The sequence below is a fragment of the Cyprinodon variegatus genome, unplaced genomic scaffold (genome assembly GCF_000732505.1).
Source record: "Cyprinodon variegatus isolate N-32 unplaced genomic scaffold, C_variegatus-1.0 Scaffold362, whole genome shotgun sequence".
Classification (NCBI taxonomy): domain Eukaryota; kingdom Metazoa; phylum Chordata; class Actinopteri; order Cyprinodontiformes; family Cyprinodontidae; genus Cyprinodon; species Cyprinodon variegatus.
Genome location: NW_015150815.1, coordinates 565146 through 581438, shown reverse-complemented (window position 1 = coordinate 581438; position 16293 = coordinate 565146). Strand labels below are relative to the sequence as shown.

The 16293-nt window shown below is 39.7% G+C and overlaps 1 protein-coding gene across 1 annotated transcript; it reads right to left on the bottom strand.

Annotated features, from left to right (window-relative positions):
• Nucleotides 1–41: 41 nt before the first annotated feature.
• Nucleotides 42–15904, bottom strand: LOC107092017 (ras-GEF domain-containing family member 1B-B-like). Its single transcript, XM_015386287.1, has 14 exons — nucleotides 15706–15904; nucleotides 6459–6985; nucleotides 6238–6360; nucleotides 5990–6127; nucleotides 5689–5904; nucleotides 5307–5381; nucleotides 3486–3578; nucleotides 2883–2985; nucleotides 2532–2611; nucleotides 2308–2403; nucleotides 2128–2223; nucleotides 1467–1590; nucleotides 1305–1377; nucleotides 42–1175 (listed from the first exon to the last, which is right to left on the bottom strand). Exons 2-14 carry the CDS (start codon nucleotides 6975–6977, stop codon nucleotides 1142–1144), a joined length of 1770 nt encoding a protein of 589 aa, XP_015241773.1. The 5' UTR covers nucleotides 6978–6985; nucleotides 15706–15904; the 3' UTR covers nucleotides 42–1141.
• Between the last annotated feature and the right edge of the window lie 389 nt (nucleotides 15905–16293).

Below are 16293 nucleotides of genomic sequence, written 5' to 3'. Positions count from 1 at the left end.
GAATTTTTTTTATGTCTGAGCAAATAATAAAACAACACAAATTCTTATATTCTGTTTATTTAAAAGAAAACACGTCTCTTTCACAAAGATCTTTCAGACAAGTACCCCCTGATAACATAAAAGATACACGGAAATCTTTAAAAAAATACACATCAAAAGGACACAGACAGTGTGGATAAAAGCATGAAAAATATAGCATCACTTTCACTCAAAGCTGGGTATTAAAAGATCCTCACAAACCTACAGACAAATAAAGGGGGTAAGATCTTCTTTATACAAACACACATCAGTTTTTACTTCACTCTGAACAAATACTTGTTTTCTGTTTTTTAATACATGACATGGTTTTTAGACAGCTTACATCACAGAGCGAGCCAACCTGCAACAAGCTCGATGTGAAACTCATGATTAGAAAATGGTTTTAAAGCTTCTGATACAAAATACATTTGGAAAAAAAAGAAAACCCTCATATGAGTCACATAATATTATAATACACAGCATAGAGACACACACTCAAGTGCATGTTGTTTGCATGATGCTGCTGCCACTTAGATACTGTAGCTTTACAAAGACCCAAAGTGCACACAACGCAATTTGTTCCAATGCATTTAATAGAGTGATCACATGACTTTACTGTCCAAATGAAAATGAACTGTGAAGGAGTATTAAAAATGAATGACTTGACGGTTCGAGCACACTGCTTTCTAGATGCAATTTAAAGTTTGTAACATTTAACGCACATTACTGCAGTCTGGCTCTTCCTGTTTGTTTCAAAAATCTATTGTATGTTGTTAAAATGATGCATCCAAATGTCGCTGGCTCCTCAACTTTTATTATGAAGCCAAACCTCCCATTCAGCTGCTGTAAACATGTTGAACATCCGTCCGTACGACAAACTTCTGTCTGATGTCCTTTTAGTTTTAGTTTTTTCTCGATAAAGCCAAGCTTCACGGTGGAGTAATGTTTCTGGCCCTTTCCTTTCTTTTTTCTTTTTTGAATCAATGAAGCTCCTTGCGATCCCAAAAGGGTTCAAAAAGGCTAATATTTATTGTTCATTGTTCTGCAGAAATGTAAGTAGGTCCAGAATGTCAATTAGGCCCTGGGAATATGAATGGAAAATATGTAAAGTAGAGAAAACTTTTTAAGAGCGGTTTTCTCGATGGAGAAGGGAAGATCTGCAAAACAAAACAAAGAAATAACTTTTATCATACAGCCTTTGTTTTCCCAAATATAATATTTGTTTTCCCAAATATTTTCTATATAATTTTCTAATTAATGGGTTAAAATCATGCATCTGCATTTACCTTAGAGACCTACGGCTATCTTTCTCCATGTTGTTTTCTGGTCCTTCACTCTCATAAGAGGCCAGGTGCAGCTCTGCAAGAATAAGACATACTGAGGTTAATTAGCCAACACCTAACAAATTGACAGTTTTGTGACATAAAAGCGGTTAAATGTGGACTGACCGTCTTCCGTGTAAACAGGCGTGGTGACAAGATACTGAAGAATCCGGCGGTCTCTGTCGAACGGACAAATCACCTGACGCCAGACCAGGAACTCGCTAACCTGCTTCGCCAGCTCCCACAGTTTCTGTAAACATTCAGGGCCAAAGATTAATGTGAGAAAATGCATCTAAAACCAAGACAATCTGTACAGTTCCTACACATTCCAAAGGTTGACATTTCCAGAGCTCTCCATCTTTTTAAAACAAATTGAATTAATTAATTAACTACAAGTTTACCGCAGACTTGAAGAGAGAGAACTAAAGGCTTATAATAAAACATGGATGATCTGATGGATGGATGGAAAAAACATAAAACGGAACAGTTAGGTATAAACAGATGAAAGGATACCAATATGAATACAATGAAGGATGCTAATAAGAGGATGGATATTGTAATAAATAATAGACTAATGCTATATTAATTAATATATGGATGGATGAAGATAAGAAAACATAGATTGCTGACAAACTAAAGAACAGATTAAAAAAAATTTAGATAAATGACTGGTAGATGTGAAATGTGGTCTAAAAAATTCCATAGAAATGTTTTTTGCCACAAGGGGGAGCTATAGAACCACACGAGAGAGTCGATATGGTTTCATTCTGCACAGTTTTGAACTGACCTCAAAGTTGATGTGTCCGTTGGGCAGCCTGTTAGCACAGCCTTCATTCAGAAAGTAGATGTCTTTGATGAGGAGACTGAAGAAAGGAATCACGATCTGCAGGAAGGACACATTATTTTGTAATGTGGCAGGAAGCAGATTTTTCTTCTCTGTTGAGTTCCATGCACAGGCCTCCCTCACCTTCTCCTGGCTGCTATGTGCAGTCTCCGATCTCTGGGTGGCGCCACGGAGCGCCGTTCGGTAGTTACTGAAGTTACTGGACGGGTCCATCTGGTGCTGAATGAGATCACACGCATCGGACGTCATCAGACAACAAAACCATGCTCACATTTCAAAGGTTCACATCCGAGCTGCAAACCAGAATGTCTAATCTGCATATTGGTGACGTTAGTAGTTATCCTTACCTCCAGAATTTCAAACTTGTCTGTGTTGACTTTATTCCAGGTTTTCTTCAGTCTGGCGACCGGACTCATGTTCATCCCAGCTGAGGGACATAGAGGAAAGCATTCAGAGAGGCAGACCCAGGACAAAGCGTACTGCAGAGCTCCAGGCCTCTGCTAACTGAGTTTAGACTGCCCTAAACTGATTAATGTCACCCTAAACTCCAGCTGGCACTGCATCTGTTGGCTTTAGTCAATTTAGCGGCTCTGCTATGTTGAGACACACAGACTGTCTTTCTTTGGCATATTTCACAACAAAAACTAACAAAGAGGAGATATTAAAGTAGATTCTTTATAAACAAAGGAAACACTCACTAATGATGGCCATGAGAGAGTTAAAGTTGCCGATGTTGAAACACTCCTGAGCCACATCGATGAAGAACTCTATGATCCGCGCTCTGTGCTTCTTCTTTGGTGGCTTATAAGAGAACAAAAACAGAAAAAGACTTAAAAACATATCCCTAGATGTCTTAATGCATAGACCTCAGATATGTTTTTGTAGTATGTTTTTAAATAAATATTTAGATGAAAGATGTTAAAGTTGTAAAGGTAACAGAATCAATCAGCATACATTGCAGACACTGAATTATAAAAAAGCTGTGAACTGATTTGCATGAAAATAAAAGACCAACAAAACAGAGGTTGTCCTCAGTTAATCTTTTATTCTGTCAATCAGTTGCAGATCTTGAGGAAGAGATTTTCTATTAAGACTGAAACCCAAACATGGGAAGCATGTTATGGTCAATTAGTGGCTGAGCTTTAGCCAGACCTCAGGATGAAAAAAAAAAAGTTACAGCTAATATTTTCTTCTCATTTAAATCAGGCTAGTCATAAAAAAGTAAATAATACCTTTAGCTGCAAGTAAGCAACCCAAAAAATTCCTCTCTATTTCTGTATGCTTGTTTGTGCTCAACATACCATGCAGATCTCTGTAGCCACCAGGTAGCTCAGCCTGTTGAACCAGCTGACGTAAGCCTCCAGGTTGCTCGTTTTACGTTTTCGGAAGAAACCCTGAAGGAGGAACGGGAAAAAAGGAACAATGAAACCAAAGCATGTTAGCTACCATTTAAAAAAAAGTATAAAATATTAGCAGTGGCTCCAACGTAACGTCTCTATATACGTAATTAAAAAGCAAAATAATGGATTAATTTTTTCCAATTTTCTTTTTGACAGACAATTTTAGAATTCAGCAATTTTTTTATATTGGATTTTATCATTTAACATAAATAAATCCAATTTTTCAAAGGATGTAAGAAACCTAAATGCAGTATCTATGTGACAGATGTCTCCCTCAGACAAAAAGCTAAATAGCAACTAAACTCAAAATGATTGTGGGATAAAAGAAAAGAAAAGTGAGACTTTTAGCACCAAGTCTTGGCTGGGTCTGCTTATTTAGGTATCCTGTTGATACGGTTGTTAAAAGAGATCACATCTAACATGATGGGCAACATCTGCTTAATCCTTAGTCTGTTACTCCATAATTGAGACAAAGAAAGCAGCTGCTCTCCCATCACTTGTTTTCCTTAATAGATCTTGACCCACAAAACCTTTTATCGTCACACTCTGACACGTCTCTTATTATTTACATACGCTTTTTGGCTCCCTTGGTTTCCCATAAACCGTGCGGTCTCTAATGTGGCAAACCTGTTTTCCAAAGGTCCTCTTACATAAATAAACACCCTAAAAGCTCTGCATAAATACACTGGACCCGGCCATGATGATGCAATCCCGGAGGTTTATGGCTCCACTAAAAGCTTACACAACACCGGCATCCTACTCCACTCCAAACTTCCCCCTCTCTACACCTCAGGACCCCTTCTGTAGTGACTCAACTGCTCTTTAACAGAGTGGCTTTTATATAACAGCAGCAAAGCAGGTGGGAGCAGAGCAGCAGCAAACGGTGACTGAGAAAGACCCTTCAGCTGATTTCTAGGATCTCTCATGGTGGAAAAGAAGCTCTCTGATGCACTGAGACATACATAGTCAGTCTTTTTTTTATCGTTCTGGGTAACAGACGTTTTCAAGAGCTGAGATAAAAATAAAACCGATAGCCGAACATGTCCCTTTCTATCTGCCACAAGACTCTTTCATGTGGCTTCTATCGCAAATTAAGTCAAACCGGAGCGGACCGCAACGCTCAGAGCAGGACCAGGAAACGCTTCAAATCAAAACTAATTTAAAACGACTTAAAAATAACAACAATGTGCGGTTCTGTTGGGTCAGAACTTTGATGATGGTAATTATAAACAAGCCTTTTTGCTTTATTCTAAAGCTTTCTTTATATAGACAACTATAAGACATTGGTAGGAAATGTGAAGGAAATGATCTAAGCTGCTCTGGGCTGTTCTGCTGACAGTAAAATGTGTGAAAATCTACATGAGGAATCACACTTGAGTGAAATATTTGGTCATAACTCATGCCAATGCACCGGACCTTTAATACATTTTATCACCTCACTTTAAACTCAAATGTGTTCTGCTTGGATTATTATAATACAAAAGTAGGAAACGATTTAAGTGAAGGGAAATTAAGGCACTTAACCAGTTTCATCAGAAATGGAAAGAATATAACAATTATAAAACTGTCCATCCAAACATTCTGACTGCTGTGCAAGGAGAGCCTTATTTAGAGACCCCTGGCGACCCTAGAGGAGCTATATAGACCTACACCTTGGCTGGGAAAAAACTTCACCACATATCTGGCTTTTATGCACACTTAAATATTTTCATTCAGCCTCACCTTGTGGTTTTCCAGAGGATCCTTCATGGCGAAGGATTGGATGAACTCCTCAGGACCAATGAAGCTCAGCCTGTCCTGAAGCAGAAATCAGGCACAGAAAAGTCAGAAAAATTATACAAATAGCAAATAATACATTTGTTCTAATCTCATTTCAATTATTGTACATCGACTGCTAAATTGAAATTCTCATTTTAAAGAACAGAAAAAAAGTTACACATTAATTTAAATCCTTGGATTAAAAATGTCAATTTCTTGTGGTAAAACATTGAAAACTACTTTATTGAAAACCCACCTCATGTAGAGGAGCCACATTCTGGCACAAAAGCAGCTGGTAAAGCTGATCTAACCCTTATTTAACATGGGAAGTCATGGGAACGCTCACCAGTTCAATATGTGTCAGCTGCTGAGCGAGGACGAACGGATCATCGCACACGCTCAGAATGTCGGTCCTTTGAGCCGAGGCCTGTTTGGTCTTTAGTGAAGCCGGACGCTCCTGCGCCGCGGCATTAAGCGCGGCCACGGCCTCCTCGTACTGCCCGAGGGCGGAGAGGCGTTTGATGAGACGCTGGGTCATCTGCTGCATGGCCCGCCAGGAATACTGAAGACAAACATGGAGCATATATGAACTAAACAATTCTATGTCCAGACGAACAACTGGACGTCTGACTCTACTTTCTGCTCACCTCATCCCCTCGTGCCACGTGGAGCGTCATGTCCTTCAGGCAGCGCATCATCCGGTCGTCTCTGAAGTCGTATGGAAAGGTTTCCGTCCACTCGGTGAGCAGCTGGACCAGCTTGGGCGCCACTTCACGAAATCGAATCTGAATATGTTGCAGAGAGCGCAGAGTGAATCCAGTGAGATCATTGCAAAGCTGCTATGTGGGAGTCTGACAAAATTTGGCTTCAATCCCTGCTCCCTGTTTCCACCCACCTTATCCAGGAGGGCGTCTCCGGACCGCTGCTGCTCCACACAAAGGTGACAAACCCTGGTCATGAGCTCATATGGGTGCATGAAGAGGCGTGAGCTGAGCAGGAAGGTGAACACATACGACCTCTAGGGATCAGGAAATATAACGCCATTAAAACAGATTCCTTTACAACCACTGTTAATGATTTAATGCATCGTCCCTGAGAAGCAGAAGTACTACATACATCAGGGTAATAATCCACAGTGGGAACCAGATGCTGGATCAGCGCCTCGAGAGAAGCGGAAACCAAACTGTTGTCATGGTAACACATCTCTCCATAGCTGGTGGCGATGCCGTGACCGTAGAGCCGGGTTTTCGCCGCCGCGCCATTGTTCCGGCAGGAGTGTTCGCTGCTGCAGCTGCTGCTGGTGTGGCGGTACGCCCGGCCTGGACAGGAAGTGCTGTGCTGCCGAGGGCTGTGGGGCTGCGGCGAGGAGTACGGGTTCTCTGAAATCGCACAGCTGCTGCCGTAATGGTGCTCCTTAGCATTCACGGACGAGACCGAGGTGCTCCGGTAGGCGGCGTGAGGCTGCGGCACGTCGTAAGGGTTTTCGGTTGGCGAATAGGAACCGCTATACACGTGGTCTCGGGGAGGTTTTGGGGCGGAGCCCCCGTGGTACGGGCTCGGAGGCTTGACGTGGTTATTGTTGCTGTAGGAAGGGCAGGAGTTGAACTTTCCAGCATAGGGGGTTGTGGGGGGCATGATAACCTCTGGAGATAAAGAAGAAACAAATACGTTCATTTTAGAGCACTGAAAAAAAATCCAAATCTAAATAAGTCCAATTTTCTTGAATTGAGGAGGTAAGTGAGACACTTGGCCAATGGAACAAGACAATTTACTTTTAAAATAAAATAAAAAAAAACATTTGCATTGTGTTATTACAAGTGCATATTATCTTATTTTAAGAGTAAAAACACTCATTGCATTTGAAAATCTAATTTATCTACTCAAATTAAGAGTAAATACACCTAATTTAAGAAATGTTGATGTATTTGTAGATTGTTTTTGCAGTGGTGTGACATTAGGCATAATGTCTGCTTTGCTGCTGTTATATAAAAGCCACTCTGTTCCTTTCCACTTCCTCACATGTTTTAAGAGATTGCCTGAAAGTTCACATCATGATTTATTAATCTGGGCTTTACCAACTGGATTTAAAAACTAAAATCTAATGTACAGTATACTGATAAGCATGGGAGAAGACGTATCTGAGTTTTCCGTATCGATTCGAATCATATTCAATAAATCTGGGTCTAATTTTCAGTCAAATTCTTCTCTGCTAGAACCGTACTGTAATGTCAGCTTTAAAGGTGGGTATGCTCACACTATTTGCTATGGTATATGAGCAAAAAGCAGAACTAGGAATGCATTGTAAAAGTGTTAAATGCTCGCCCTATTTTTTTTCCTCTTTAATGTGAGTACGTGCTTTGTGGGTGTAACGGTGTGGGGTATATAAAAGAAAAGTCACTAAGTTTGGCAATCATTTTCAAACACTACTTCAGCGTGAAACGTCCATCTCTAACATAAACACGACCGTTTGTGACACATCTCCGAGCAGCTGATGAATGGAGCAATTTTACAATCACTAATTCCCTTTTTATCCAAAACCATTTATTCCTTTTTTTATGGCAAACTATTTCCTCAAAACCCAAAGCCGTTGGTTGAATTATGTTTTTTTAGGTTTAGGCCTGGCTTAATTGCGGTAAGGCAACGTTATAATAACCCGTTCTCACCACATCATTTTATCCAGCTTTATTTAACGTATTAGTGACTATCCTTCAGTCAACATGAACAACTAAACTACCTCTACAGCAATAATGTAGATTTCCTGCTGTTTTACCACCTCACACCCTGGGAATGCGGTTGATGTTTGAACTGTACTCAGCTATTGTGAAAATATCTCACTCTGTCTCTCGGAGCTGAGGCTTAGCAAGTGTCTGCAACGATAATCACACCTAATCGCATAATTTTAGTTCTCCTCTGTTTATTATTTAGTGGAAAGGTTTCACCAGCTAGGCTATTTGCTGGGAGTTTTGAAAATAAGCTTTTAAGAAATTTCTGCTCCACCCTATTTTATTGTATCTTTTAACACATTCTTGAAGGGAAGTTCTTGGCAGTGGTGCAGCATGTGAGGGGGAAAATTTACTGATTTTTCTGTCTTAACGGTTCAGATAATTAGATCTGAGGTCAGTAAGCTGATCCACAATCATCGGCAGAGCGTGTTTTAGCTTTGGAGTCATCTTTATCCTGCTACTGTAGTTTGTCCATGAATCATATACATATATCGAAAGAAAACAGAGAGCCCTGCAGGAATCCAGCAGTCTTATTCGTTCATTGCATTGCCAACAGTGGAGTGTGGGCCTGAGCCAACATTTAACTCACTTTCACACACACCCTCGTCCACCATGGCGCCTTGCCCCAATGCCAGCATAATCCAGACTCACATACACACGTCAGACACAAATCCAAGATGAGTGGAGCAATGCATACAAGCAAACACACACAGTCACAAGGAATCCACGGCTTCTGGCATCCTGCCTGAGCAGGCCAGTCCAGGCCGAAACTCTGTGATCTCTGCCTGCTGTTAACCTTCTGACTCAGTTAAAAGATCATAGCGTTTTTGTTTTGTTTTTTACCAAAAAGCTAAGCCAAAGGCGTTCATGTTGAGATAAGAGTTGAATGGGTAATATTTTCTTTGTTTAACCCCCCCCCCCCTCTCTGTGTTTATGTTTTCAGTCAAAGCAAAGGGGGAAACGCGTCTCGTAACCCAAAACCAGTCGTGATTTTTCCAGACCCACTTCCTGCATATTTGACCCCTTTTGGGTCGCTGTGGCTTCCACGCTGTGGCGTTGAAATTGCACTCCTTCAAAATCATAGGTTGGATTCCCAGTGGAAGGATTAAAAATGGCATTGGGAAAATAGCTTCATATTAAAAGGGGATTGTTTGCATTCGCTTGTTTTCAAACTGCAGCCTTACAATTCAGTTTTAATGTGCCTGAGCTTCAATGCCTTTCTTCAGTACTGGAAATGCACAAATCCTCTTTTTTTTTCTTTTAGACTTTGCCAACACTGACTTAAAAGAAATCTGATTTCCCTTTATTTGTATAGTCTAAGATATAAAAACAGCAAGAAAAGACACTTTTTGTCTAGCCGCATTCCACTGGTTGAATTTCAAATAAAAACAAAATAATTGAGATTTTCAGCTGTCTTTGGGGTTTTATTTGTTAGCATGGTACCCAATAGGTCCCTTTTAACAGATGCCAAAAATCAAAAACTGTTAAAAGAAAGCAACTTTCCTTTCTTCGTTCGGCCTTCCTGTTATCTGCTGGAACTCTTGCTCTCTCTTTCAGCCTGATCAAATGTAGCCAAGTCTTTATAGATCATTTTTCCTCAGATACTGAAACTTTTCTTCTCACACCAACCGTGCTGAGACCAACCACCTGGGAGCTGTCACATGCGGTGCGGTTACTGACTGGAATTCAGAGTTTTTGCTAGTCACCAACTATTCCTCTGATGCTCCATCCTAAAGCTTTCCCACATCTAATGTGGTTGTAAAACATGCATGGTGCACTGCTGAGACCACTGGCTGGTGGGGCACTCTACAACAAAAGAGGTATTATCTCTCCTGTCATGGCATTAACAAAAACACAAAGAGCTCCAGAGGGAGATCCGAAGAGATCAGAGCACATTGGACACACAGCAGTTTTCACACACTCGCTGCCACCCGGGCTCTACAGGGATCAAGCCTAGGACTACTTTCAACCAGGTGAATGAGTAAACCTTACAGTGAGACTGTCTACACACAACAACATTCAACTAACAAACAGGTTGGCTTTTCCTTTTCACATACACATAGCATTTTAAATGTCATCTCCATTTCCATTTCCCTTGTTCAACAAGTTTGTTAAAGTAGAGATACATCAAACAGTAGCAGGAAAACCAAACCCTGAAGGACTGGAGTTTGATGCATGTGCACTACTTGAGTTGCTAACAATTGCCGCCAGTCATTTCCGTTCCATGCCACTAGTAGACAGTATGTTCTTATTAGCTCAACATGTGCATGATAACAAGAACAAAAAGGTCCCTTCATTGGATTATCTCTCAGAGGGCCTGAAATGTATGTATGGACATACAAGGTTCAGCTTTAACTGTAAAAACACCGCTGTGGTTTTTAAAATGTTTAGCAAGCATTGGGCGTTCATTCCTACTGACAGTCATACTGCAAATGTACAGGAAAAAAAATGTTTTTCCTGTGTATACGACATCACAGATTAGAAAGTTTTTGAATTCCTCCACCGTCAATGTCGGAGTAAATGCACGCTGCTGTGGTTTAACAAAAACAGCAGAAGCACAACAAAAATGTTTCCAGGGCTTCAGTTAAAAAGTCATCATCTACTCCTAATGTATAGGTGCAGAGGAATTTCCCTGCTTGCTCTTGAAAATAGGAGGATCTCCAAACCGACATGTTGACTTAGGCGTTCATGAACCTCAAGGACAGACAGCTGCAAACCCCCCAAAAAAATGGTGCAAAACAGACTTTGAGGTTTTGTATTTATGCACACACAGCACTGACCGACAGAAAAAAAAACAAAAAAATATTTCACTCATGAAAAATAGCATGCAAACAGTCTGCGGCTAGCTCGGGCATTCAGAGTTGAGCTCATTCACTGTACAAGCTGACCAAAAAACATAAACAGTTTGTGTAGTTATCCCCCAATTCTTCCAATTTAATTATACTAAGAAGCCGCTTTGAATCGTTTGCTGGATGAAAGCTGGATGTTCTGTAAACCAGTTTATCTGATAGCAGAATTTAGTTTCATTTGTTTCACAGAAACCTCTGCTCATTATAAAGCTAAAGTTCAGCACGTAGCAAAGGTTAACACACTGTGAACACCCTGCATGTGATAAGAGTAGCTGTAAAACAGCTATTCAGATTGGAAGCAGAACAATGTAGAGCGCTGCTATCTCTGCACCTGATGTACTTTGACACTAATAAGACACGGCAGGTGTAGGGTGTGAACAAGGAATGTTTTCTAGACAAGAGGACATACCTAAGTCAGACTGTGTGAATAAACAAGGCTAAAGGCAAACCTGGCCTTAAGTCACATACATGCTTGTTTCATTAATGTTAAAAAAAAATATGTGCAAAACTTAAGGTGTTATTACGAGTGACAAAAACTGACATTACGAAAACACTGGCCATATATCAGTACGTGTACTTTTGCGTTCTCATGTGCTCGTGTGCTCATGAAACGTCATCAACCTCAGCCCTAGTACTATTGTACTAGTACAATGAAGCGCTCCATTGAAAGTTAAAAGTTCTCTTTTCAGTTGCTGTTGTTCAATAAAAGTACGTTTTAGGATCATTTGAGGTGAGAATATTATACTTTAAAGCGTCACTATATGATCCATTTGCCGATTTAATGCGTCATTTTTTTTTTTTTTTCTGAAGCTGAGAGGAACGCGGCAACCAGTGGACCTCCGAGGGTAATGGAAGCCTGGGCTAACCGCAGCCCGTCTGCAGCGGCCCTCTCTGCTGCAAAGCCGTGTGTGAAGGACCGTTGGCTATGGTGGTGATTTCTTTGTTTTATTTGGAAAAATGTTCATTTGATTTGTGTTTATCTGACTGTGTTCATTATTATTCCCCCACTAAATGAAACAAGTAATAATTTATTATTATCTAGAGACTATTAATAACAGGTAAAATCCAGCTCCAGATGAGCCGAGCATGTGGTGACGTTGCAACTACTCCTTTGTTCCAATTGACCCATATTTATGCGGCATGCTCCCGTTCTCCCCAAGTCCAGACTTTCCTGTGTTCTCCTCAAGAACATACTTGGTAAGGACACGAGTCCGTACTCGCGTTCTAGTGATTGAGAAACTGATTTGACATCAAAATATTAATATGGTGGTAATTCAACTTGTGACTACCTCAAACTAAGCTGAAATCTAAGTCCGGCTGATAGGATATTAAAGATAAAGAATTTCAGAAAATGTGGTAAATAAGAGTTAAAAACTGGTTTTAAGAAGAAAATAAAACCTGACCTAAGTCATGTTTTTTTTTTTTTTTTTTATGATCTCAGGGCGACCTAAACCACATAAATCAATGCTGGCAAAGTGTTGAACGTTTTATTAACAACATCGGGGTCAACACAAGAGATGAGAGGTCAGAACTGAGAGACACACTTTTAAAAGTGAAGCAAGCTTTGCCTGTTTTACCCGTTTTTGGTCTTTCAACGACTGCAAGCCAGTCAACTAAAGGTAAAAGGCCTAAATCAGCAGGAATCTTCCAAAGTTTTACTCTCATTCTATCAACTGATGCACCAAACAAGGACCATGGATCAAATTCAGACAATTTGTTTTTAAAAGTGGCTTTAATATAAAGATTCAACTTATGTGATTGTTGTTATTGAAAGGGCCTTTTCAAGTGAAATTTTACAATTCATTCCAGTAATTCAAGGTAAAGGATTTGTTAATGAAACCAGACTTTAAATAAAAAGATATCCATTCAAATTAAGATATCAGTCCAAGATTTAATAGATAATGGGAACTTAAGAAATTGGCACATACCCGGTACATCATTTTCACACTATATTTTGTTTTTTCCATACCTGGTGACAGAATAAATTACATTTTATTGTTCTGTTTAAAACACATCCTGAAACATGTTTATGTTTAGATGTTGGTCCTAGTTTTGTTACAATCAAATAAATCTTAGACACTATTGAATGATGGTATAAATGGGGTAAATAAACACATTTTCCTTTGGTGTCTTTAGTGCTCCACCTATCAATGAACCAGCAGCGCATTTGTCTTTTTATAGCATATATAATTGGTGAATTCAAGTGAGTAGGTTATGAGAAATTAGTAGATTTCTTCTCAAAGAAAACTGAAAATTAGTTTTGATCAGTAGAAGGTGGATTGATGCAGTTTCAGTTGTAATAAAATAGTGTATCACTTTCCTGTGTTTGACAAATGTAGCATTAAAAAAGCTTTACATAGATGGGTATATTTTTGTGTTGTGTTCATGTCAGAAAAAAAAAACAATCATCCACTTACTTCCACCTACACATTTGTTTTTTTTTAACTGAACAGCCCTGCTAACCCTTACAGCCAATTCATCACCCAGCTTTCACACGTCATCCATGTAGCTGGCAAAGAGCTCCACTGGAATGACGAGGAAACAGCCCTGAGTCCAAACAAACTCTTGAGGAAGCGTGTGGGTCAGAAGGAGGGGGTGGGACCCTGCAGCCACCTCTGTCAGACCCAGTGACCACTACAAAGATTTGATAAAAGCAACCAGAGCCCAGAGCAGATTCACTGATAAACAGGTTATCCAGCAGTGCATTCAAGCATGGATTACCTTCCTAAAGCACAGTCTCAGGTTAGTATCACAAACATGCCTGCTGTGAGGATCATCTGGTAGGCTAGTACAGCATTAACCCAGAGCCAAAAAGGATAAAGGGACTTTATCTCCTCGGCAGGTTGGATCTAAGCTCTGGTTCAAATTTCTAGGTTTTTCTAACATTTTGACATTTGAGTGCTGCAAATTCATCTTGGTTAAAGGCTGTGCATTCCAAAAATCCTTTTAAAAATATCCTGAAGTTTGCTTTCTTTATATCTAAACCAGCTTAAGAAAACAAATGAGTGGGACAGTAGGTAAAGTAGTGATCAAAGACAGAGGAAACCATCTAAAAAATAAAATAATGTAAAAAGCCTTTCTTTCTTAGTATGAAATTCTAATGTAACAGAATTAGGAAAAGCTATTGGGAAAAGATACCATTCCAGGCATAAATAAAATATAAAAAGTCAACTTCTGAGGTTTGGGTCGTTAACAACTGATGTAAAAAAACAAAAAAAACAAAAGAAAAATGTTTTCGAAACGTTGCAGTTTTAAACTTGTTGAAATTTTCCATCATACCTCTCCTACTGCTTCCTACAATGAAAGTGCTGGAGTGACCATAGTTTTCTCTATGGAGCACATACAAAGCTTATACCCTCCCCCACTTGTTTCTGCGCTTCGCTTAAAACGATAAAAAACTCTATTATATTAAATCAGTAGATTAATTTTCATTCTAAAGGGCTGTTTATGTCGTTATATTGAAAAAAAAAATCTCAGTTAAATAAAGATGTTACTCATAACCTCTCTATAACTGAATTGCTCACTTACATTAATTTCAGTTTCAATTCAGTTTATTTCTATAGCGCCAATTTAACAACACATGTCACCTCAAGGCACTTTACAGTTGACCAGATCATACAGTCAATTGATTCAAAGTTTTCTACCTAAGGAAAACCAGTTGATTGCATCGACTCATTGACTCGAATGCAATCCCTCACACTAAGCATGCTTGTAGCGATAGTGGAGAGGAAAAACTCCCTTTTAACAGGAAGAAACCTCCAGCAGAACCAGGCTCAGCTTGAGCGGCCATCTGCTGAGGCTGACCAGGCTTCAAGGAGACAGAAGCAGAGATACAAAAAGCAACTGTAAAAGCCAGGAAACACACAGCCAGGCAGACAAACTCCGAGCCAGCCACAGTCAGAGAAACAGGACTACACTGGAAAACAGGCCTATCTCTTTATTATTTTTACTTTATCTCTCATTATTTAAACAAAAAACTTTTTAGACGATGTTTTTCCAGTAATTTTCAGCAAATTTGCAAAGAAAATATTTAGTTCTTGTAAGGTTTTTAAAAGGACAATTATAGTTTTATTTATCACCAACATGAATCAGAAAAAAAATAAAGCTATATGAAAATGTGGGACTTCAGGATAGTTTTTTAATAGCTTGTTTAGACGGATAGACTCCCATTGCTCACCTTTGTAATAATTAATAATGGTTATAAACCATGTGGAAGGTGCTGGAAGCTGGCAGCCAAAACTCAAGCTTCACACACATTTGCCCAAACCTTTCACCCCCACACACTGAAAAATCTGTAAGTTTCTCTCTCACACATCAGACCACACTCCTGTTCCACATTATAAGCTTCTTACTGAGTCATAACACAGTAAAAAAGAGAAAAAGTAAAGGCTGACTGTGGAGAAACCATGCTGTGCAACCACAGGTGCTGGGTGAGTAATGTTTGCTTCTGTCTGACTGCCAGCCTAATTATAAACTCACATGGGCGGTAAACAATAACAACAACAAATGGAGAGACTCCACAGGGAAGAAATTGGACTTCATTATTATCAGGAGAGTTAAAACTTTGCACTTGTCTTCCACAGTGCCAAAAAAACTGAACTAGAAACGTGATGCGTTCACGTTATTTTAGGTTATTTATTATTTCTGTGATGCCTAATGTTACTTAAACTCATATAACACTTTAAAAGTACATTTTCTAAGATGAGAAACTAAATTGATTTAAATATAAACGCTAAAATCTCATAAGTACGTCACAATTTAAGTGTAACGCTTAAGAGAAAAAAAGCTTACCTCTTAGTTATGGCGCTCAGAGTCCAAATAAAAGCGATTTGAACAAATGCGAGGAAGAAAAACTATGCACAGCGTCTTCCTCGGTATCGCTAAGTAGTTCTGATAAAGTCTATCAGCAACGTGTCCGTGTGGCACTCTGCTCCATTGTGTCTCTCCGCTCCTGATATCTGAGTCAATTATTTGAACCAGCAGGGCTGTGTTGACTGAGCCCCACAAAGCGAAGCGTATTCAAATGACCTCACTTGAGCCGGGAAAACTAGCCAATCAGCTGACATGGGCGGTAGCCTCAAAGGAATACATGGGCCAATACATGAGCAGCAGGGAAAAGAATCGAACTTTAGAAGGATTCTGATTGGCTGAATCTCTTCTCCAGTTAGTTCTGTGGTTTCGGGACTGCAAGAGGAGCTGGTGTTTTTGTTGGAGAGCTGAAATATGGAAGGTGTAAGGTTTCCCCCCAGGAATGTGTTTCTGTGAGTGCATGTGTGGTGGTCTGGTTGACTTAAAAGTCAAAAGGCTGTGAGTGAAGCAGCTTTTAAGACACAGAGCATCACAAAACCAATATATCAAGATAAAATTAAGGGGAAAAAA

Excerpts from the sequence above, each read along its gene's own strand:
- LOC107092017 (XM_015386287.1), bottom strand. The coding sequence starts at position 6,977 with ATGCCCCCCACAACCCCCTATGCTGGAAAGTTCAACTCCTGCCCTTCC. Across the intron at positions 6,128-6,237 it reads GAGACGCCCTCCTGGATAAG|ATTCGATTTCGTGAAGTGGC; the intron begins GTGGGTGGAAAC and ends CAACATATTCAG. Across the intron at positions 5,905-5,989 it reads ACGTGGCACGAGGGGATGAG|TATTCCTGGCGGGCCATGCA; the intron begins GTGAGCAGAAAG and ends GTTTGTCTTCAG.